This window comes from Microcaecilia unicolor, chromosome 7, assembly GCF_901765095.1.
Source record: "Microcaecilia unicolor chromosome 7, aMicUni1.1, whole genome shotgun sequence".
Classification (NCBI taxonomy): domain Eukaryota; kingdom Metazoa; phylum Chordata; class Amphibia; order Gymnophiona; family Siphonopidae; genus Microcaecilia; species Microcaecilia unicolor.
In genome coordinates, this window is record NC_044037.1 from 47,246,992 (window position 1) to 47,268,863 (window position 21,872).

The 21,872-nt window shown below is 47.5% G+C and overlaps 1 protein-coding gene across 3 annotated transcripts in view; it reads left to right on the forward strand.

Moving 5' to 3' along the window:
- Window positions 1-21,872, forward strand: part of MBNL3 (muscleblind like splicing regulator 3) — a 243,631-nt gene that overhangs the window by 174,322 nt on the left and 47,437 nt on the right. For 2 of the 3 annotated variants that reach the window (XM_030209574.1, XM_030209575.1), the window contains exons 5-6: window positions 9,489-9,725; window positions 20,084-20,137. In XM_030209574.1, the coding sequence (XP_030065434.1) occupies window positions 9,489-9,725; window positions 20,084-20,137 (291 nt within the window). The remainder of the gene's footprint in view (window positions 1-9,488; window positions 9,726-20,083; window positions 20,138-21,872) is intronic. The other variant, XM_030209576.1, reaches the window with a different exon arrangement.

A 21,872-nucleotide genomic window follows, 5' to 3' on the forward strand; every position in this document is an offset into this window, starting at 1 on the left:
TTATGGGATACACATTTCTGTACATAATTGGCCATGCCACGGCTCTGAACTGAGTTGTTGGTGCGCCCAGTGTCACGGCGAAGCCGTAGTTTAAGCACGTTGGTTTCTCTCGTGCTGCCTGGCTGCTTAAATTCCTCAGGGCACAGAATATAGGTCCTTCTTTTCCTTTCTGCTTGGTTATTCAAATACTGAGACTAGGGTCACATGACCAGGGCTCTCATTGGCTCTCTAGAGTCAGAGTTTTTTTCTCAGTCTCCACCTGCTGGTAGGCGTGCACAACCCATCAGTCCAATCCTGGGCCGGTCCAGAGGGACTAAAGGAAAGCAAATTAGCAGGTAAGGTCTAATTTCTCCTTGTTAAAGCATTGTGTTGGTGATGAAGAGTTCTTATGCTAGATACTCAATGTTAGACTCATAATGTGTGAAGAAAATGTAATCACTTATACTGAGTATGTAATGTTTATCTTCTCCGAGGACAAGCAGGCTGCTTGTTCTCACTGATGGGTGACGTCCCCGGCAGCCCCTCCAATCGGAATCTTCACTAGCAAAGGCCTTTGCTAGTCCTCGCGCGCCGATGCGCACCGCGCATGCGCGGCCGTCTTCCCGCCCGAAACCGGCTTGTGCCGGCCAGTCTTCTTTTCTCCGCGCTCAGTACGGTTGTGTTTTGCCGTTCGTGCCCCGAAAAGTCGGCCTCGCGCGTCGTTTTTGACTACTTTCTGTGAGAAATTCCAGAAATTATTTGGATTAACCATTTTTGGTTTTTCCTTCCTCTACTTTGAGTTTTTTCGCCCCGTTAAGTTTTCTTTCGTTGTCGGGGTAGGCCTTACTTAGGCCCCGGTTGAAATTTCCCTTTTTTCTGTGCCAAATTTCGCCATTTCGTCTTTCGATTTCGCCGGCGTGATTTTTCCGCCCATGACATCGAAGCCTTCCAGCGGCTTCAAGAAGTGCACCCAGTGCGCCCGGGTAATCTCGCTCACTGACAGGCATGCGTCGTGTCTTCAGTGTCTGGGGGCTGGGCACCGCCCTCAGGCCTGTAGTCTGTGTTCCCTTTTGCAAAGGCGGACTCAGGTAGCGAGGTTAGCCCAGTGGAACATTTTGTTCTCGGGCTCTTCGTCGGCATCGGCACCGGGGGTATCGAGTGCATCGACGTCTTCAGCGTCCAGACCTTCAACCTCGGCGGCCAGTACATCGAGTGCATCGAGGCATCGGCCCTCTGCATCGGCGCCGAGACATCGGACAGCTGCATCGACGTCGGTGGTACCGGGACCTCGTCTGCTGATGTCGTCGGACGGTGGTGCTTCGTCTGGAGTGCAGGTGAGGGCTGTCCATTCCCCTGCTGGTGGCGGTGAGCCTTCGGGTGGGTCTCCCCTACCCTGAGGGCTCCTGCGGTACAGCCCCCCCCCCCGAGACCGACCTTCGGTCTCGGCCCCGAGGAAGCGACGGCTGGATTCTACGTCCTCCTCGTCGGTACCGGGAAGCTCCGGTGACATGCTTCGTCCCAAGAAGTCGAAGAAGCATCGTCACCGGTCCCCTTCCCATGTCGGTACCGAGAGCTCTGGGTCGCTGAAGGAGTCGGCACCCAGTAGGCATCGGCGCCGAGAGGACCGCTCACCCTCTGTTCAGGAGGTGTCGATGCGCTCCACTCTGGACAGCCCGGAACAGCCTCCACGCCCGGAACAGGTTCTGACGTCGACCCCTGCATCGACCTCCATGCCTTTCTCTGCAGCCGCTCTGAACGAGAGCCTCCGGGCCGTTCTCCCAGAGATTCTGGGAGAGCTGCTGCGCCCTACCCCTCCGGTACCGGCGGTGCTTGCGCCACCGGTACCGTCGAGCGTGGCGCCGGCTGGCCCATCGGCCGAGGTGAGGTCTCCGGCGTCGGTGCCGCGTGCGGTACCGGCTGCCGTCGCCTCCCAGGAAGGCTCCCCGACTATGTCGGCGGAGGGAGCTTCGCCGATGCGGGCGAGGGAGTCTACCTCTCGACGCCCCCATCGTGGACGTGGCTCCACGGAGTCGAGTCGGGCACGGTTGCAGACACAGGTCCGTGAACTTGTGTCTGACACCGAGGGTGAGGCCTCGTGGAAAGAGGAAGAAGACCCCAGATATTTCTCTGACGAGGAGTCTGAGGGTCTTCCTTACGATCCCACTCCCTCTCCTGAAAGACAGCTTTCCCCTCCTGAGAGTCTGTCTTTTGCTTCCTTTGTCCGGGAGATGTCTACGGCCATCCCCTTCCCGGTGGTTGTGGAGGACGAGCCCAGGGCTGAAATGTTTGAGCTCCTGGACTATCCTTCTCCACCTAAGGAAGCGTCCACTGTTCCCTTGCACCATGTCCTTAAAAAGACATTGCTTGCGAACTGGACCAAGCCTTTAACTAATCCCCACATCCCCAAGAAGATCGAGTCCCAGTACCGGATCCATGGGGACCCAGATCTGATGCGCACTCAGTTGCCTCATGATTCTGGAGTTGTGGATCTGGCCCTAAAGAAGGCTAAGAGTTCTAGGGAGCATGCTTCGGCGCCCCCGGGCAAGGACTCTAGAACCTTAGACTCCTTTGGGAGGAAGGCCTACCATTCTTCTATGCTCGTGGCCAAAATTCAGTCTTACCAGCTCTACACGAGCATACACAAGCGGAACAATGTGCGGCAGTTGGCGGGCTTGGTTGATGCGCTCCCCCCTGAGCAAGCCAAGCCATTTCAGGAGGTGGTCAGGCAGCTGAAGGCGTGCAGAAAATTCCTGGCCAGAGGGGTGTATGACACCTTTGATGTTGCGTCCAGGGCCGCTGCTCAAGGTGTGGTGATGCGCAGGCTCTCATGGCTGCGTGCCTCCGACCTGGAGAATAGAATCCAGCAGCGGATTGCGGACTCGCCTTGCCGTGCGGATAACATTTTTGGAGAGAAAGTCGAACAGGTGGTAGAGCAGCTCCACCAGCGGGACACCGCATTCGACAAGTTCTCCCGCCGGCAGCCTTCAGCCTCTACCTCTACAGGTAGAAGATTTTTCGGGGGAAGGAAGACTGTTCCCTACTCTTCTGGCAAGCGTAGGTACAATCCTCCTTCTCGACAGCCTGCGGCCCAGGCTAAGCCCCAGTGCGCTCGCTCTCGTCAGCAGCGTGCGCCTCAGCAAGGCCCCTCGGCTCCCCAGCAAAAGCAAGGGACGAGCTTTTGACTGGCTCCAGCAGAGCATAGCCGACATCCAAGTGTCAGTGCCGGGCGACCTGCCAGTCGGAGGGAGGTTGAAAGCTTTTCACCAAAGGTGGCCTCTCATAACCTCCGATCAGTGGGTTCTCCAAATAGTCCGGCAAGGATACACCCTCAATTTGGCCTCAAAACCTCCAAATTGTCCACCGGGAGCTCAGTCTTACAGCTTCCAGCACAAGCAGGTACTTGCAGAGGAACTCTCCGCCCTTCTCAGCGCCAGTGCGGTCGAGCCCGGGCAAGAAGGGCTGGGATTCTATTCCAGGTACTTCCTTGTGGAAAAGAAAACAGGGGGGATGCGTCCCATCCTACACCTAAGGGCCCTGAACAAATATCTGGTCAAAGAAAAGTTCAGGATGCTTTCCCTGGGCACCCTCCTTCCCATGATTCAGGAAAACAATTGGCTATGCTCTCTGGACTTGAAGGATACCTACACACACATCCCGATACTGCCAGCTCACAGACAGTATCTGCGATTTCAGCTGGGCACACGTCACTTCCAGTACTGTGTGCTACCCTTTGGGCTCGCCTCTGCGCCCAGGGTGTTCACGAAGTGCTTGGCTGTAGTAGCAGCGGCACTTCGCAGGCTGGGGGTGCACGTGTTCCCATATCTCGACGATTGGCTGGTGAAGAACACGTCCGAGGCAGGAGCCCTGCAGTCCATGCAGATGACTATTCGCCTCCTGGAGCTACTGGGGTTTGTGATAAATTACCCAAAGTCCCATCTCCTCCCGGCGCAGAGACTCAAATTCATAGGAGCTCTGCTGGATTCTCGGACGGCTCGCACCTATCTCCCAGAGGCGAGAGCCAACAACTTGTTGTCCCTCGTCTCGCGGGTGCGAGTGTCCCAGCAGATCACAGCTCGGCAGATGTTGAGATTGCTGGGCCACATGGCCTCCACAGTTCATGTGACTCCCATGGCCCGCCTTCACATGAGATCTGCTCAATGGACCCTAGCTTCCCAGTGGTTTCAGGCTGCTGGGGATCTAGAAGACGTGATCCACCTGTCCACGAGTTTTCTCGAATCCCTGTATTGGTGGACGATTTGGTCCAATCTGACTCTGGGACGTCCTTTCCAAATTCCTCAGCCACAAAAAGTGCTGACCACGGATGCGTCTCTCCTGGGGTGGGGAGCTCATGTCGATGGGCTTCACACCCAAGGAAGCTGGTCTCTCCAGGAACGCGATCTACAGATCAATCTTCTGGAGTTACGAGCGATCTGGAACGCTCTGAAGGCTTTCAGAGATCGGCTGTCCCACCAAATTATCCAAATTCAGACAGACAACCAGGTTGCCATGTACTACATCAACAAGCAGGGGGGCACCGGATCTCGCCCCCTGTGTCAGGAAGCCGTCAGCATGTGGCTCTGGGCTCGCCATCACGGCATGGTGCTCCAGGCCACATATCTGGCAGGCGTAAACAACAGTCTGGCCGACAGGTTGAGCAGGATTATGCAACCTCACGAGTGGTCGCTCAATTCCCGTGTAGTGCGACAGATCTTCCAGGTGTGGGACACCCCCTTGGTAGACCTCTTCGCATCTCGAGCCAACCACAAAGTTCCTCAGTTCTGTTCCAGGCTTCAAGCCCACGGCAGACTGGCATCGGATGCCTTCCTCCTGGATTGGGGGGAGGGTCTGCTGTATGCTTATCCTCCCATACCTCTGGTGGGGAAGACTTTGTTGAAACTCAAGCAAGACCGAGGCACCATGATTCTGATTGCTCCTTTTTGGCCGCGTCAGATCTGGTTCCCTCTTCTTCTGGAGTTGTCCTCCGAAGAACCGTGGAGATTGGAGTGTTTTCCGACCCTCATCACGCAGGACGAAGGGGCGCTTCTGCATCCCAACCTCCGGTCCCTGGCTCTCACGGCCTGGATGTTGAGAGCGTAGACTTTGCCTCTTTGGGTCTGTCAGAGGGTGTCTCCCGTATCTTGCTTGCTTCCAGGAAAGATTCCACCAAGAGGAGTTACTTCTTTCTGTGGAGGAGGTTTGCCGTCTGGTGTGACAGCAAGGCCCTAGATCCTCGCTCTTGTCCTACACAGACCCTGCTTGAATACCTTCTGCACTTGTCTGAGTCTGGTCTCAAGACCAACTCTGTAAGGGTTCACCTTAGTGCAATCAGTGCATACCATTACCGTGTGGAAGGTAAGCCGATCTCAGGACAGCCTTTAGTTGTTCGCTTCATGAGAGGTTTGCTTTTGTCAAAGCCCCCTGTCAAGCCTCCTACAGTGTCATGGGATCTCAATGTCGTTCTCTCCCAGCTGATGAAACCTTTTTTTGAGCCACTGGATTCCTGCCATCTGAAGTACTTGACCTGGAAGGTCATTTTCTTGGTGGCAGTTACTTCAGCTCGTAGAGTCAGTGAGCTTCAGGCCCTGGTAGCCCAGGCCCCTTACACCAAATTTCATCATAACAGAGTAGTCCTCCGCACTCACCCTAAGTTCTTGCCAAAGGTCGTGTCGGAGTTCCATCTGAACCAGTCAATTGTCTTGCCAACATTCTTTCCCCGTCCTCATTCCTGCCCTGCTGAACGTCAGCTGCACACATTGGACTGCAAGAGAGCATTGGCCTTCTACCTGGAGCGGACACAGCCCAACAGACAGTCCGCCCAATTGTTTGTTTCTTTTGATCCCAATAGGAGGGGAGTGGCTGTGGGGAAACGCACCATATCCAATTGGCTAGCAGATTGCATTTCCTTCACTTACGCCCAGGCTGGGCTGACTCTTGAGGGTCATGTCACGGCTCATAATGTTAGAGCCATGGCAGCGTCGGTAGCCCACTTGAAGTCAGCCTCTATTGAAGAAATTTGCAAAGCTGCGACGTGGTCATCTGTCCACACATTCACATCTCATTACTGCCTGCAGCAGGATACCCGACGCGACAGTCGGTTCGGGCAGTCAGTTCTTCAGAACCTGTTTGGGCTTTAGGATCCAACTCCACCCCCTGAGGGCCCTGTTTGTTCTGTTCCAGGCTGCACTCTCAGTTAGTTGGTAAATTTTTTAGGTCAATCTCAGTTATGTCCTCGCCGTTGCGAGGCCCAATTGACCATGGTTGTTGTTTTGAGTGAGCCTGGGGGCTAGGGATACCCCATCAGTGAGAACAAGCAGCCTGCTTGTCCTCGGAGAAAGCGAATGCTACATACCTGTAGAAGGTATTCTCCGAGGACAGCAGGCTGATTGTTCTCACAAACCCGCCCGCCTCCCCTTTGGAGTTGTGTCTTCCCTTGTCTTGGTTTTTGCTACATATGAGACTGGCCGGCACAAGCCGGTTTCGGGCGGGAAGACGGCCGCGCATGCGCGGTGCGCATCGGCGCGCGAGGACTAGCAAAGGCCTTTGCTAGTGAAGATTCCGATTGGAGGGGCTGCCGGGGACGTCACCCATCAGTGAGAACAATCAGCCTGCTGTCCTCGGAGAATACCTTCTACAGGTATGTAGCATTCGCTTTATGCAATGCTTAATAAAGTCTTCTATAAATTAAAAAAAAAAAAAAAAAAAGCAGTCCCAGCACAGACTCCTGGGAAACCCCACTATCTACCCTTTCCTATTGAGAATACTGACCTTTAACCCTACTCTCTGTTTTCTATCTTTTAACTAGTTTTTAATACACAATAGAACACTACCTCCTATGCCATGACTCTCCAGTTTCCTCTTTCATGAGGTACTTGAAAATTCAGATACACAATATCGACCAGCTCACCTTTATTCACGTTTGTTTACCCCCTTCAAAGAAATGGTGGCTGTCGTTTTTTCTTCTTTCCACCTTTGCAAATACGTGGAATGCATCAGTTCTGGGCTTCCAAGATGGTATTTTTGAATAACATCCATGCCTGATTTAGTATTGAAACCTTTGCAGCCGATCCTTTTAGTTTCTTTTTAACCATTTTCCTCATTTTATTATAGTCTCCTTTTTCAAAAATTAAATGCAACTACAGTAGATTTCCTTGGGTTCATCCCAGATAGTAGCTCAAACTTTATCATGTTATGATCACTGTTTCCCAGGATACCCGACACCACCACCTCTCGTGCTGTGCCGTGCACGTCACCAAGGACCAGATCCAAAATGGCTCCTCCTCTTGTCGGTTCCTGGTCTAGTTGCTCCAAGAAGCAGTCATTTATTACATCTAGAAATTTTATCTCCCTAGCATTCGGGTAATTGAAATCACCCATTATTATAGCATTTCCCAGTTTGCCAGCTTTCCTAATCTCTGTAAACATTTCTTCATCTGTCCATTTTTCCCGGCGATAGATAATACAGCCCTGCAAGAACACTCTTTGTCTTCACACATGGAATTTCTGTCCGTAATGATTCCACTCTCTGTTTCATGTGGAATGTGTATTTTATTAGACTCAATTCCATCTTTAGCATATAGCGCAACCCCCCCCCCCCCTCCAATTTGATCCTCTCTGTCATTGCGATACAATTTGTACCCTGTTCACACACTGTCCCATTGATTGTCCTCTTTCCACCAAGTCTCTGAGATGCCTATTATATCTACCTCATCGTTTAGTGCTATATACTCTAACTCTCCCATTTTATTTTTTAGACTTCTAGCATTTGTATACAGGCACTTCAAATTGTGTTTATTCCTTTGATCTACAAGCTGCTTAGAAGTTGAAGTGGATAATGTGCATTCTTTATCCTACTCTTTCATTAAGCACACCTGGCGTGCTTTCAGCATTGTTGAAACCTGTCTACTGGGCTTCCCTAAATGTCCTCTTTCAATAGTATCCTTTTAGGATACTTTACATTGAACCATGCGCTCCTGGGCAACTGTCGGCTTTCCCCCTATATTAGTTTAAAAGCTACTCTATCTCCTTTTTAAAAGTTAGCGCCAGCAGCCTGGTTCCATCCCGGTTAAGGTGGAGCCCATCCTTTGAGAACAGTCTCCCCCTTTCCCAGAATGTTGCCCAGTTCCTAACAAATCTAAATCCCTCATCCCTGCACCATTGCCTCATCCACGTGTTGAAACTTTGGAGCTCTGCCTGCCTTTTGGGTCCTGTGTGTGAAATGGGGAACATCTCTGAAAATGCTACCCTGGAAGATCTGGACTTCAGCTTTCTACCTAAGAGCCTAAATTTGGCTTCCAGAACCTCCCTTCCACATTTTTTTATGTCTTTGGTACCCACATGTATCAAGACAGCTGTCTAGGTGACATGTGAGGTCTGCCACCTTCGCCACAAGGCAGGCAGGTGACCAGGTAATACTCACGTCCACCAACCACTCAGCTATCTACATGCCTAATGATCGAATCACCAACTACAGCAGCTGTACTAACTCTTCCCGCCTGGGCAGAAGTTCTTTGAGACATGTCCTCTGTGCGAGAGGATAGTTCATCCCCTGGTGGGCAGGTCCTGGCTACAGGAGTACTTTCTACTTCACCAGGGTGATGCTCCTCTTTTAGGAGACCTCCCTCCTCCGAGGCAGCACAGGGGCTGCCAGACTGGAGGTGGGACTTCTCTACAACATCCCTGTAGGTCTCTTCTATGTACCTCTCTGTCTCCCTCAGCTCCTCCAAGTCTGCTACTCTAGCTTCAAGAGAACAGACCTCTGAGAGCTGGGAGCTCGTTGCATCGGGCTTACACATATAACTGCTGACCAACTGGGAGATAATTATACATATGACACTCAATGCAAAAGACTGGATAGCACCTTTCTCTCTGCTGGACTGCTGTCTCCATCTTAGTATTTTTGAGTTTTTCAATAATTTAAAACAGACCTACTGCCAACATGATGAGACAGAACACTGCCCTGAAGAAGTTTTCAAAACACTAGCCATGTTGACAGTTGGTCCATTTATAAATGCTAAGTGCAAAAAAAAATTCTTTAAACCTATTTCCTAAAATTAATTACAAAAATCTGTTCACTAAAAGGTTTTATGCACAGGTGTGATATTTGAAGAAATGTTATAACTATAAATTAAGGACTGATGACAACTGAAGGCAAACGTTTAGCAGCATTGGACTGCATGTTTGAGGTACGCCATTTCTGATGGTCCTTTTTGACTAAAAAAAAAATGGTTCTTGCATTACAAAATCGATATTTTGAAGATAGGTTGACAGAAGTCATTGCCGGGATATATGTTGTTAATTTAATATTATGATATCACAAATAGTGCAAAAATTTTAGTTGTTCACCTGATAGTCCTATGAAATGCATAAAGGTATATAGCTTGTGGGGGATAGAATCCAGAACTAATTCTGATTAACCTTAAGCTTTTACTCAGATCTAATACTGTCTTTCCAAAATAGAGTTACAAGGGTGAAAGACACCACATGGAATAATCTGCTGATTTTCTTTAAAGGTTTGCCGAGAGTTTCAGCGTGGAAATTGCACCCGTGGAGAGAATGACTGCCGATATGCCCACCCTATGGATACTACGATGATAGACACAAATGAAAACACTGTTACAGTTTGTATGGATTACATCAAAGGTCGATGCTCTAGGGAGAAATGCAAGTACTTTCACCCCCCTGCACACTTGCAAGCCAAAATCAAGGCAGCTCAACACCAGGTGAACCAGACTGCTGCAGCTGCAATGGTAAGGCCATACCCTTTTTCTGGCTAGCTAGAGAGAAACGCAAAACAGAATTTATTAAGTACTTTTTTTTTTTATAAGTGGCTTCTTTGTAGGCTGTGATACCTTTTATCAGCCTAACATAAGAATTATCTAAATATGTTCTATCTATATATATATATATATATGCTGTTCAAAAAAATGTATTAAGTTAGTCCAATAAAAAATGGTATCATCTTATTTTCTTTTCCATGTTTTATTTTATTCTATTTCTATTGGTTACATTTTTTTTTCTAAGAAAGATGGCAAATAAAAGTTTAAAATAAATAATTTCTTTATATGTGACCAAAAGACTGAATAAAGTAAACATTATTGAGAGGGTGACTTAAGGGCCAGTGTACTAAAATGCTCTAACACTGTTGCAGGCGTTATCACGTGTTAAATGCCTGTGATATTGATCGTAAGCTGTTAAGAGGTGTAAACTAGCTTGTGATAGTTCTAGGGTGAAACCTATGCTGATGAGATAACAAGATGAAGAAGTATGCAGTACTGCTGATTGCTAGTGAAGCAGAGAATGTACAAAATGGATCACAGGCAATAAATACATTAACGCAAAAAAAAAAACTTAACTACACCTTGGGGAGGTGTAGTAAAAGTTTAGTGACAGCGTCTGCATGTACATGTGCAGTTTACCATCTGAGCTAATTAATGCGTGCCTCATTTGTATCTCATTAACACTGCATTGATGCATGTTAACAATTGTTAACATAGTTTGGTACACTGGCCCCTCGATACATTTGATAATACTGCCTTTTAGTAGTACAATCAAAGGGGTTTACATATTATGTACAGGTAATTTCTCTGTCCCTACTGGGCTCACAATCTTAGTTTTTGTACCTGGGACAATGGAGGGTTAAGTGACTTGCCCAGAATCACAATGAGCTGCAGTGGGAATTAAACCTAGTTTCTTCTGGTTCCCAGCCCACTGCTCTAATCATTAGGCTACTCCTCCACTCAAGTGGAGTGTTACCCCATTTGAAGCAACAATCTTTAGGAAGCAGCAGGCATCAACTGAGTTTACAGGAATAAGATAATTGATGCTAATCTGGTAGTTCAGCCTACAAAGAATCCAGTTTTCTTCAGCAGCATTTCAACTAGCAGAACTTTGTGCGTCATTTTTAAAAAAAGTGGAAGTGAAAGTTATTCTGAATGGTGATGGATAAGGATTTTGTGCCTAGTGGCATAGTATGGCCAATAATATACTACGTTTACTCCTTTAAGAAAACAGCATCATATTATAATCTTTTTATACCATCTTAGCACACCAGAATTAATCAGTAGATAAAAACAGCAGCTGTTTTAGAGCCCAAAACCTCTAGCTTTTCTGATCATTTTCCGTATGGAATTACTTAGTCTTTATTATATTGCAAACCAGGTAGGGGAAATTATGACTGCAGATACAGTAATGCGTTAGGGTTAAACTCCGTTTTTATAAGAGGTATATTGTGTCTGCTGCTGTTCTTATAGGTATATAAAAGTAGTGTAGTCCTGCATCCTGCCTGTAAAAGGTTTATCTAAAAGAGCTATCTGAAATACCTTACTGGAGGCAGTATTAATTTGCTGAGCATAGTTATCAAAGGTAGCAGGGTAACTGAAATCTACAAGTTGTCCTATATGTCTAAACTAGCCGTTGAGCCCGTAAAAACGGGCTGGTATAGAGGTTTTCCTCCCCCCGTGGTCACCACCGCTCCCCTCCCCCCCGCGAAGTCGCCACCGCTCCCCCCCCCTCGAAGTCGTCGCCGCCGCCACCCCTCCACCTGGTCCGGGCCCTCTCTTCACTTCTGAACTTACAGATCCATTCGCCGAACGCAGCAACGCACCTCAGCTGAGCTGCCCCTTCCTTCTCTGCCTGTGTGTGTCCCGCCCTCGCTGACGTTACGTCACAGGAGGGCGGGGCCACAGGCAAAGAAGGAAGGGCTCACTGCAGCTCAGCTGATGAGCGTTGCTGCGTTCGGCGAATGGATCTGTAAGTTCAGAAAGGAAGAGAGGGCCCGGGCTGGGTGGAGGGGTGGCGGCGGCGACTCCGAGTGGGGGGGGGGGAGCGGTAGCAACATCGGCGGCGCAGTTTCCCTCTCTGTCCCGCCCCCCCCCCCCCCCCCCCCCCCCGTCATCACGTATTGACGCGGGGGCGGGACAGAGAGGGAAGTCTCTACTGCGCATTTGCAGTGAGTACGGTCACTCGCCGTTTATATGTTTGATATGTGTAGAATGAAATGCAATATATGTCTGATAAAACTTATCCTAGTCTTTAATCTTTCCCCCTGCTTTAGCGTGTCATGGTGGGTGAAGGTCACAATTCATTTCTCTTAAGCTAGTTTCAGTTCATACTAGAGCCCCACTGTAATTGGAGTTACTGCTGTTATACCTTTATATATAGATAAAGGTGAACTTTCGAGTCAGTATTTTCACTTCAATAACTTAGGGGCCGTTTTACTAAAGCTTAGCATGCACTAAATGATAAGAAGCCCATTTTACACCTATGGCAGGGGTTCTCAATCCAGTCCTTGGGATACATCAAGCCAGTCAGGTTTTCTGGATATCCACAATGAATATGCATGAGGTAGATATGCATGCCATGAAGGGTATTCATGCAAATTTATCTCATGCATATTCCCTGTGGATATATCTTGAAAACCAGACTGGCTTGGTGTGTCCCAAGGACTGGTTGAGAACCCCCTGACCTATGGACAACTTTTCATTCAGCATGCACTAATTCTGTTAGCGCGTGCTAAGCTTTGGTAAAAGGGCTCCTTTTGCTTTAGGTAAAGCAAAACCAGGGAAAGCTCATGGGAGGGTTGTGTTGCCTTCTGGGAAGATTAGAAGTTCTACTCCCAGGGGAATTCTGCGCAGGCACTGGCGTCAGTGTCTTTCCTCATCCCTCTCCTGGAGAAATTGAGGCGGCAAAAAGAGGAGGTAAACAGCTGCACATCTGTCCATGTCCTATGCTGTCCTAGGTCTAGCTGTTCAGTTGAACCACACAGGGCTCTGAACAGCTCCACGTGTCCTGAGCCGAGGATGGCATATGAGTAGGACGTGGCCCAATGTACAGTTCCGTAGTATCAGCAGCAGATGAATCCAGAGACGTATGGGTTGTGTCCATCTACCAGCAGGTGGAGATAAAGAGCACTGATTTGAACTGTGCCTTATGGGACAGAATGTTCCCTGGCTATTCAATATTCTCTATGTTCAGTAGGCAGATAGACGGATTCCACAGGCTCCTGGCTTCTTCTACTTTTAGCTCCTGTTCTAGTTTTCTAGTTCAATAGAGCTTAGGGATGCTGTGGTTGTTTGGTGCCAGCTTTAGGGAGTACACCTGTTGGCTCAAGGTCCCTCCCCCCACCCCTGACTCATCTCTGTGTCCATTTCCCACTCTTGTCTTCTTCCTCATAGAAAAAAAAAAAGACAAACTGCTTTTGTGGGTTACCATCCCTTAGGGGCTCTGGTGGGCTCTGCAGTGTGAGAGTAAGTTCTTCCCTGGTCTCCCGCATCATTGGCTCCTGAGAGGAGGCGCTCCCACCATTTCACAGGGCAGTGGTGTATCTTTAAAAAAAAAAAAAGATCTTTTCCGCCTGCATGCATGTTTTTATTTTCTGCTGGGTTTTCATGGCGGTTGAGCTTGTTAAATGCTGCTCCCATTGTGGTAAGCAGCAAGCAACGTCAGGCGTTTGTACATGGGGGTGTTCTGGACCCGAGGTCACAGAGGAGCCTGGCGGCAATGTTGGTGCAGTGATTTCCCACGTGAAAGACAACTGACCAGCTTCATCTTCGCCAGCCGCAGTGTCGGCAGCCATTTTTCCTTTCTGCGGTAATAGGACCACGGTAGCTCCCTCTGTGCTCCTGATGTTGGGGTGGACTTTATGCCTTCAGAGGCCTCTACAGGTGCAGGCAGTAGCACTGCTGCTGGGGGGGGGGGGGGGGGAACAGTGAAGTTTTTTTCGCTGGAATTCATTTCGTTGCTTCAACAAGCATATTTGTTAAAGTGGGCTGCTCCGGGCTCTGCTTTGCCCTGTGGCTGGACTGTTTGATGTGGTGGATCCCCCACCTTCTACTGTGACATGTTTGCCCTGCCTGGGGTAGTCAGGGTCTAAGAGGCTGCACGTTTCTTCAGGCTCTGAGGTGGAGTCCGCTGCCTCTCCCTCACCTGTTCCCTCTGAGGGAGGTCTGGCCCCTTCAGCAGTTTCAAGGCACGGGATAGAATATTTGGAGGAGGGGGAACTTCTGCTGGATGAGGTGGACGACCCCATGGTGGTCCGGGTGTTCTACAGGGAAGAACTGCTGGCTTTTATTTCTAAAGCCTTGGAAGCTTTGAGTATTTGTTCCCCAAAGGCGCAGTCCACGGGCTCTTTTAATCCTAAGATGGCAAGCATGAAAAGGCCACCCAAAACCTTTCCTATTCATGAAGCAATACAGGAACTTATTGCAGCACAGGGGACACGCCTGATAGTGGTTTGCGAGTGGCTAAGGCAATGTCCCGGCTTTATCCGGTCTCGCAAGCTGAGCAGGACCAGTTACGTTTAGCTAAGGTGGATGCTTTGGTGGCTGTGGTGACTAAAAAGATGACTTTGCCCATGGAAGAGGTTGTAACTCTTAAGGATATGCAAGATCGTAAACTTGAGGCATCGCTGAAACTTTCCTTGGAAGTGTCCACACTTGCCCTACAGATGGCGGTCTGCAGCTCTTATGCAGCTCAAGCTTGTTTGTCATGGGTCCAACAGGCCGCTGATTTGACTGTTGTGTCTGGAGCTCAGAGTTTTCCCAAACTCCCAGATGTGGAGATGGGGTTGGCCCATTTAGCAGATGCTTTGTATGATCTCATATGTGCATCTGCCAAGCAGATGTCCTTGGCTAAGGCTGGCCATCGCTTGTTATGTTTGTGACACTGGGCTACAGATGCGGCTTCTAAACAGCGTTTGGTTAAGCTCCCTTTTAAGGGTAAGCTCTTCGGTGACGATTTGGAGAAGTTAGTCGAGGATATCAGGGATTCCAAGTCTCAGTGTCTACTTGAAGACAAGCCTCACACTTCTTTCAAGTCGGGACAGTCAAGGCAATGGTTTAAGGATAGTAAGTGCTATCGCCCTGGTAGATCTTCATTATCCTCCAAGCCTCGCTTTCAAAAAAAGCAGTCCTTTCGGGCAGTCAGGCGCTCCACTGGTCAGCAGACCAGAGCCTCTCCCACTTCTTGACCTTCATAATGATGGGATCGTGACTCATTCGTTGTTATAGATAGGGGGACAGCTGTCCCAGTTTATTGACAAGTGAGCCACAATTACTTCAGACCAGTGGGTCTTGGAGCTTATTCGAGATGGTTACAACTTAGAATTCTGCTCTCCCATCGTAGATTTTTTGTTAGAGTCCCTGTGTTTGGCAGGCCCCAAGCGGGCGGCTGTGGAGATCACTCTGCAGCGGTTGCAGCAGTTAGGGGCCATTGTCCCCGTACCTTCTCAAGAACAGAGACATGGTTGCTATTCCATCTACTTTGTGGTCCTGAAGACGGAGGACTCCTATCTCCCCATGTTAGATTTGAGAGGGGTCAACAGGTTTCTCAAAATCTGGCATTTCTGCATAGAGACACTAAGGTCGGTCATTGCGGTGGTACAACCAGGGGAATTTCTCACAGCCCTGGATCTCGAGGCTTTTTTGCATATTCCTATTTGCTGCCGCATCAGCGTTTCCTTCACTTTGCCATTCTAGGGCAGTATTTTCAATTCCAAACACTGCCGTTCGGGTTAGCACAGCACCACACACCTTTTCCAAGGTGATGGCGGTGATTGCGGCAGCCTTGCGGAAGGAGGGGATCCAGGTCCACCCTTACCTCAGTGATTGGCTCATCCTAGCAGCATCACCACAGGAGAGTTTGCAGGCCACTTCACGAGTGGTGTCACTTCTGCAATCCCTGAGATGGCTCATCAATTTTTCCAAGAGTCACCTTCTTCCCTCTCAGACGTTGGGAGTTCTATTCGACACTGCACAAGGCAAGGTGTTCTTGATGGAACAGCAGCGCCTCAAATTGCAGTGACAAATTTGTCTCTTGATGCAGTCGGTGGCCCCTCAGGTCGGGGATTAGTCCAGGTCTTGGAGTCCATGGCGGCCACACTGGAGGTGGTGCCTTGGGCCCAGGCTCATATGAGACCTCTACAGCAGTCCCTGTTGAGTCGGTGGATGCTGGTCTCCGAGGATTATGACTGGCACCTCCCGTTGCAGCCGAAAGCACATCGCAGTCTAGACTGTGGTTGCAGGCCGCCAGTGTAGCGAGGGGAGCTCCTCTGGCAATCCCAGAGAGGGCGCACTGTCACTCTCAGTATGCACAGGGGCTGTGGTCAGCGGCGAGGCCCAGTGGCCCATAAACCAGTTAGAACACCATTCAGTATGCAAAGCTCTGATAGCGTTTCTTGCACTCATAGAGGGCACACCAATTTGTGTTCTCTCTGACAACATGACAGCTGTTGCATATGTCAACAGGTAGAGTGGCATTTTCAGCCCCGTTTTGGCAGCAGAAGTGGAATTGCTTCTGCAATGGGTGGAGTCTCACCTGGCTCAACTATCAGTGGACCACATTGTGGGAGTGTTGAAAGTCACTGTCTCAGCAAGCACATGGTGGATCCGAGAGAGTGGGAGCTCTCAGAGTAGGCCTTTTGGGCAGTCACTTGTTGTTGGGGAACTCCAGTGTTGGATCTGATGGTGACCCAACGCAATGCCAACGCTCCCCAGTTCTTCAGCAGGAGAAGGGAAAGCAGCTCCAATAGCATAGATGCTCTTCTCCAGCCTTGACCGGTGTCCAGGCTTCTTTACATCTTCCCACCGTGGCTGATGGTCAGCAGGGTCTTGCATCAGGTTCGGTTTCAGAGGGGGTTAGTGATCCTGATCACCCTGGATTGGCCCAGGAGACCATGGTATGCAGATATGATCCGGCTTTTGGTAGACCAGCTGTTTCGACTTTCCGAGTCGGCCTTCCTTCTGTCTCAGGGCCTCCTTCTGATGGAGAATCCATCCCCCTTTGGTCTTATGGCCTGACTCTTGAAAGGTCAAAGTTGAGACAGAAGGAGTATCCAGAGCATGTGATTGTGACTTTACTGCAGGCGAAAAAGTGTTCTACTTCAGCAGCTTATGCTATAGTGTGGTGACTTTTTGAGGTGTGGTGTACTGAGAGGCTCTGTCTCCATATCAAGTGTCCCTTCCGCTTATTTTGGTGTTTTTACAGGATGACTTGCAGAAGGGACTTGCAGTCATCTCTCTTAGGGTACAGGTGGTGGCTTTGGCATGTTATTGGGGCCATCTATCTCACTCTTCACTGGTGTCCTACCCAGACGTCATATGATTTCTCAAGGGGGCTGCCCACCTTCGGCCTCCGGTGGGCCCTCTATGTGCAGAATGGAATATTAATTTGGTTCTTCAAGTGCTATAAAAACTTCCATTTGAGCCGTTGCAGCAGGCAACACTCAAAGATCTCGCGATGAAGATGGTTTTCCTGGTGGCTGTTTCATCAGCCTGGAGGATCTGAGTTCCAAGCATTCTCTTGCACTCTGTTTCTCCGGTTTTCTAATACAGGGTTACCATTCGCATGGTTCCTTCTTTTCTGCCAGAGATGGTTTCTGCCTTTCGTCTTAACCAGCTATTGTTTCTGCCTTCCTTTTCTGAGGATCAGTTTCCTTTGGCATTCTGGCGTCTCCACCTTCTAGATGTTAAGCAGGGGCTGTTGCAGTATTTAGCTGCCACCAATGTCTTCCGGCGTTCGGATCATTTGTTTGTGCTTTTTTCAGGACCTCGCAAAGGAGAGGCAGCGTCCAAGATGACCATTGCACGGTGGATTAAGGCAGCTATTTCCTTAGCATATGTTCTGGCTGGTTATTCTGCTCTGGCTTGATTTCGGGCTCATTCTACTCAGGCTGTGGCAGCTTCATGGACGGAAGCTTAGGTGGTTGCACTAGATCAGATCTGTCAAGCAGCAACTTTGTCTTCTGTTCACATGTTTGTCAGACACTATCAGTTGGACGTTTCCACGTAAGAGGACACATCCTTCAGAACATCAATGCTTGCTGGGGGGGGGGGGGGGGGGGGGAGGGTCAGCTTCCCACCCTGTTTAGGTACTGTTTTGCTACATCCCACATGTCTCTGGATTCATCTACTGCTGACACTAAAGAACGAAAAATTATGTCTTACCTGATAATTTTCTTTTCTTTAGTTGCAGCAGATGAATCCAGAATCCCACCCTACTCTTTCTCCTGTGCTGGCTCTTAGGGACCTTGTCTTAAGGAAGTTTGTGCTGTGTTCTCTTTGTTTTTTTTCCCGTTTTCCTGTAGGTAGTTACTGTTTTGACAAGTTTGGATTTCATATATATTTTGTGAGGAAGGTGTTTTCTACTGCTCTTGCTTATTTCGTTCTGCTATGATATGACATATACTGAATAGCCAGGGAGCATTCTGTCCCATAAGGACAAATCAGTGCTCTCTATCTCCACCTGCTGGTATATGGCCACAACCCACACGTCTCTGGATTCATCTGCTGTGATTAAAGTAAAGAAAATTATCAGGTAAGACATCATTTTTCACTCTTTACCTCCTCCTCTTGCCACCACGATCGAGATTGGAAAGAAAGCAGCAGATTGATCTAGGGAATGGAGGAGATGGGGCAGCTGGAGCAAAAAATGAGGAGGTATACTGTGAGGTAGGGGTCACTGGAGCAAGATAGGGAATGTGGAGGTGGGAGAGAACAGCTGAAGCAAGCAGGGGACAAGGGGGAAGATATGCTACAGGGTAGAGGTCAGTAGAGAAAGGTGGGATGGAGATTGCTGGAGAAAGCTGAGTGTGATGTCTCACAGAGGTAGGAGTTATTGGGGCAAGGGGGCAGGGGGAAAGGAGAGAGGTTTGGTCAGTGGAGCAAGCTGGGGGAGTGTATTGACTTGGGGGTAGGGGTTTCTGGAGCAAGGTGGGAGTGCCCTGGGTGTGGGGGAGAAAGATAGGGAGGTGGTGTATATGCCTGGGGATAGAAGAAAGTGGGGAATGTTCATTAAGGAGATCCTTGTGATTACACAGAACTGGGGGTCTTGCTGCTAGGAGCTGGGCAGAAAACTGGGGAGGGGCAGGGAAGGCTGAGGAGTAGGGAGAGAACTGAGAACTAGAGAAAAAGTTGAGGTAGGATGTCAGGCATTATGATGGGGGAATACTGCTCAAAACATTAACAAATAAAGTTTACAGAATTTTAAAATTTTTGTACAGAATTTTGAATTTTTTTGTGCAGAATTCCCCAAGGAGTAAAGCTCTTACTTTCCACTGTTTGCACGTATTAATTGTAAATAATAGTTTATGTGTATTACCAGAATACATACTGCCACTTGTCTGATCATAACCTTTCTTAATAATCACATAAAGAATCTATCATGCATGAGCACTATTTATCTATGGCAGCAGTATCTCAATTTTTCACAGTTAAGATATTATATAATAAAATTGATTTAATACCATATGTCTAGACCCCTTGATCTCATAGTTTTTCAAAGAATATTAAATTCAGTATTTTAGTGCTCATCTGCATTTGTAAATGGCCAAAGTTTTTGTAATGTTTAATAAATAACAAGAACAGGTTATAGTACTTAAAATGGCGACATGTTTTATTCATGCTACTGGGCCCTGTTACAGCTAATTAACCATATTACTAGCAATGCCTAGTGGCTTTAAAATATTTATTGATTGCTTGTCACAACACTTTTTCTTTGAAAGCAGGATCTAAATTTTTCATTAAACCTATCTGAGGGTAGATGCATTTATGTTTTCTACTCATACACTGTATAAATCAGGAGAACCATTTTTGTTTGCATAAGCCATTTTATGCATAAGGCAGGGCCTGCCAGTTTAATGCACACCTTGTAAATGAGGATGGGATTTAAGAGGGAAGGAAATGCTGCTGAATGTTATCACTGGGGGTTTTTTTTTTCTATCCTACCTGGGACTTCCAAGATTTGGTGAAAAGCATTTTTAAAGATGACCATGCTAGAATATCACTAGTCTGCATTCTAAATGTATTAAATGATGTTTAATTCTTTAAAAAAAAATTGAGAAGCTTGTTCATATTTACATGGCAGTAGTTCTTGTGCTAAGCATATTGAGCAAAAAATAATAACCAGTAAGAGTTAGATTAAGTGTAGTGAACACCCCATGTTGTGCATGCCTAGTCTTTTAATATATTGTATAATGCATTCATTTTTTTTCTCTTCACCTCTCCACAACGTTGCTCTCCTTTTGACACACCTTTGCTTGCTGTTTTTCGTTGTTGTGCTTGAACCCCCCCTTGGCCCATTGCCATCATGTGCTCGCTGCCTGCTAATTAAGACTCAGCCAGCTGTCAGATCACTGAAGCGACCCCTCGAGGCAACCTTTGACCTGGTACTTGGACCTTTCACCTTCTTGCTTTGCATGTAACCATCTTAGACTACATAATTACCTTTTCATTTGTGTCTCATGTGATCCATAAAGAGTCTGTCCATGTCAATTTGAAATGTTTCGACATTCTTAGGGCATGAGAATCCATGGCAAAAAGTATTGAGTTATTTCCCCCTTCGAAATGTTATTCAGTCTTCTCCCCAGCTTCAATAAAGTCCCATCTTTTGAGTTGATAATGATCACTACTTAAGCATTATGGGAAAAATTGCTGTATATAATCGGCCCTTCAACAAGTGTACTATGGGAAACACAATAAGTGTATTGTACCATCTTATTAATGCTATATACTTGTTGAGATGAAGAGTAACTGAAAAGATATGAGCAACAATTTGTCAAAATAATTCTTGGCACCCATCTCATCTTGCTTCTGGCTGCTCTTTAAAACTGGCTTAATGCAATCAAAGAGTGGGTTCCAGGGTTTGTGGGACCAACGTTTGGGTAATGGGGGAGATCTAATTTTGGAGTTAGAAGTAGCATTGTGGCATTTGTCATTGGCTAATAAAAAAAAAACACAGGTCAGTGTGATGTAAAATAAAACGGAAAGACCTGTGAAGAGAAGACTGAGGATAAATGTTTGCCACCTAGGACTTCATACTTTATGCCTTGGGGTGTTTTTTGTCACTCTTCTCGATCATGTAAGCCTTTTCATTAATATTTGAGAACCTGACCATTTCAAATTGTACTGGGCTGAAATTTAGATTTCCATTTTTAAAAGGAAAAACGTATTATTTTTATATTCTAGAGCTTAAATAGCATACTTTCAATGCATCTTCTGTTTTTCTTTGTTTGAAAGACCAGTTTTGCTGCAGGTCCTGGGTTGTGTTGCCATGCTTCTTCCTTGCCTGTGCTTTTACTCAGATCAGCCTCTATTCTGCGTTCTTCACATGCCATGTAAATGGCCAAATATGTGCCACAATTTGGCCATGGTATGTTTTTCCCCTTTGTTTTGCTAGAAAAAGGTTAGCTCAGGGATTTGTTACTTCACCTGTGAATTCCGCAGAATAAAGGCCAGTTTACATGGGAATATAAAGTCAGGGAGCCCCGGCTTCTGCTCTGCCTCAGCTCTGCAGTCACAGCATGGTGGTGCCTTCCAAGACCTGAAGTACAATCTGATAAAGAATAAGATAGTATGTCACCCAACAGGGAGACCAGTATCCACTGTATTGAGAGACCTAGAGGGATTGAAAAGGGAAGCACCTAAAAATGTCTATATATGGCATCGCTTCTAAAGATGCCATTTCAACCTAACCACTCTAAAAGGGTGGCTAGATTGAAATGCTACCCGTTATACAGCATTAAATCTCAGTATTATATACCTTCAGGGGGAGAAAAGAACTAGAAACTTAAAAAGTATATATATATTTGTTTGGGGTTTAGTAGTTAATTGAGAATACACAGATGAATAAAATTATAATAAGCAACAAAAGGTTTTTCTGTAATCAATCACTTAATTTCTAAAGACAAGAAAATGAAATTATACATGATCCTAACAATGTAATGTATTAATGTCTACTCCAAATCAGAAATGATATATTGTGTTCTCTTTATTGTATCTTTTGCATGCAAATTGTTTTCACAAACAATGGGATGATTCTTGTTACTTGAAGGAAACTGAATTTAGTTGAACTGGTTTAACATTTCTCAGATAAGCAAACTCCTAAATGCCATTAAAACTAAG